This window comes from Echinops telfairi, unplaced genomic scaffold, assembly GCF_000313985.2.
Source record: "Echinops telfairi isolate 266 unplaced genomic scaffold, ASM31398v2 ScPeMD7_60;HRSCAF=208, whole genome shotgun sequence".
NCBI lineage: Eukaryota > Metazoa > Chordata > Mammalia > Afrosoricida > Tenrecidae > Echinops > Echinops telfairi.
The window spans coordinates 466,028-467,899 of NW_022103958.1; the positions used below are offsets into that span (position 1 = coordinate 466,028).

Consider the following 1,872-nt stretch of genomic DNA (forward strand, 5'->3'; position numbering starts at 1 on the left):
GCTTTCTTCCTGTGAGTAGATGACTTCTATTGATCTATCTTCAAGTTCACTGACTGTTTCTTCAGAAATCAAGGTGGCTTTGATATTCACATTTATACTTATTATCTATTTCAATTAATAACTTTTATATATGATAGAGTAACTAAGGTTTATTATTTTACATAGGAAATCTGCTTGATCTATGTCAAACACTGAAAGACCCTTATTTCCTTATTGAATTGTAGTGAAGTTTTTCTTTTAAATCAAGCAAAACTATATGGTTGTGTCTCTTTGGGGACTTTGTTTTCTCTTTGCTTTGTTTATCTATCTGCCATGTGTATGCTAATGGGAGACATTCTAAATAATGTAGCTTTGTGAATGTACACATATGTATTTATGTAACGTATTCAAAATCTGTTGCTGGAACCACCCAAAATTCTTTCTTCTGAGATATTTCTATGGTTACTCTAGCTAGCTTGCATTTCTACACAAACTTTGAAATAACTACACATACATATACACACACATGCAGGATTTCTAAAAATTCATGGAAAATGAAATTTTAAGAAATAATGGAATTTGTTCAAGAACTTTTTGAAGCCTCTTCATATATAAGCATATGTATAGATAAACACACTTATGTATTGAAATTTGTATTTTGACTGCATTAAACCTAAAGTGTAATTTGGGGAAAACTGACATCGTTAGATCTTTATGCCTTCCAATCAAACCATGAACATGATATACATATCTCTCAACTTATGTCTTCTTTAAAAACGCAGAAACATCTTATACTTTCTAACAGTGAGATATTTAAAAAAATTTTTTTTAAGTATGCATTGCTGTGTTTAGGTCAGGTAGAAGCAACAATTATCTTCTATGTCAGTCTACCATTACACTGAGAACTTGGGTTTAAATTGTATGCACTTCATTGAAAAAATATATAGATGTGTACATATGTATGTGTATATACATAAAAGTATATTTACCACAAGAATTAAAAAAGAGTGTTGTTGGGAGATGTATACAAAAAGGGTTCTCTTTAATGGTCATATGCATATTTGGCAATGCAAGGACAGAGATCTGGACTTTAGGCACTTGTATTGAACTTGAGAACAAGACCAAAATTCATACTGAAAGGAAAGCAGAAGAATAATCAGTACTGGAACATCTATTAGTTTCTTATTTTCATTGAAAACAAGAAACACTTTCCAATTTCCCATGCCTTTTAAGCATCTCCTTCTAAAATAAACAACTGTCTATTACTTTATTCATTGAGTATACATTGTACTTTAAACTTTAAGTAGGAATTTTGCACAGATATTTCCATATCCTGTGCAAGGAACCTTTCACCTCTTTGTTCCTCAAACTGTAGATTAGGGGATTCAGCATAGGTATTACAACTGTGTAAAATACAGAGGCCATTTTATCGTTATCAAAGGAATGGCTGGATTTGGGCTGCACATACATGAAGGACAGAGTCCCATATAACACGATTACTACTATCAAATGAGAGCCACACGTGGAGAAGGCCTTGTATCTGCCCTCTGCAGATTTCATCTTGAGGATGGCTGCAAGGATCAACATGTAGGACACAAGGACTATACACAGAGATGAAACCAAATTGAATGCTGAGAAGATAAGCACTATCAGTTCAACGTCACGTGTGCTGGAGCATAGCAATTCTAACAAGGGAAGGCTGTCACAGTAGAAATGACTAATGACATTGTAACCACAGAAGGAGGAAATAAAAATCTTGATGGTAGTCAGAAGAGAAAGAAAGGCACTGTAGAGGTAGGGAACAATCACCAGGCCCCAGCATACTCTTTCAGACATGATGACTCGGTAGAGCAGAGGGTTGCAGATGGCCACATAGCGGTCATAGGCCATTGC

General features: G+C 34.5%; 1 protein-coding gene across 1 annotated transcript; it reads right to left on the reverse strand.

Annotated features, from left to right (window-relative positions):
* Positions 1 to 1,278: 1,278 nt before the first annotated feature.
* On the reverse strand, positions 1,279 to 1,869 carry LOC101640509 (olfactory receptor 8K3-like). The gene has a single exon (XM_004708521.1). The coding sequence runs from the start codon at positions 1,867 to 1,869 to the stop codon at positions 1,279 to 1,281; it is 591 nt and encodes a 196-aa protein (XP_004708578.1).
* Between the last annotated feature and the right edge of the window lie 3 nt (positions 1,870 to 1,872).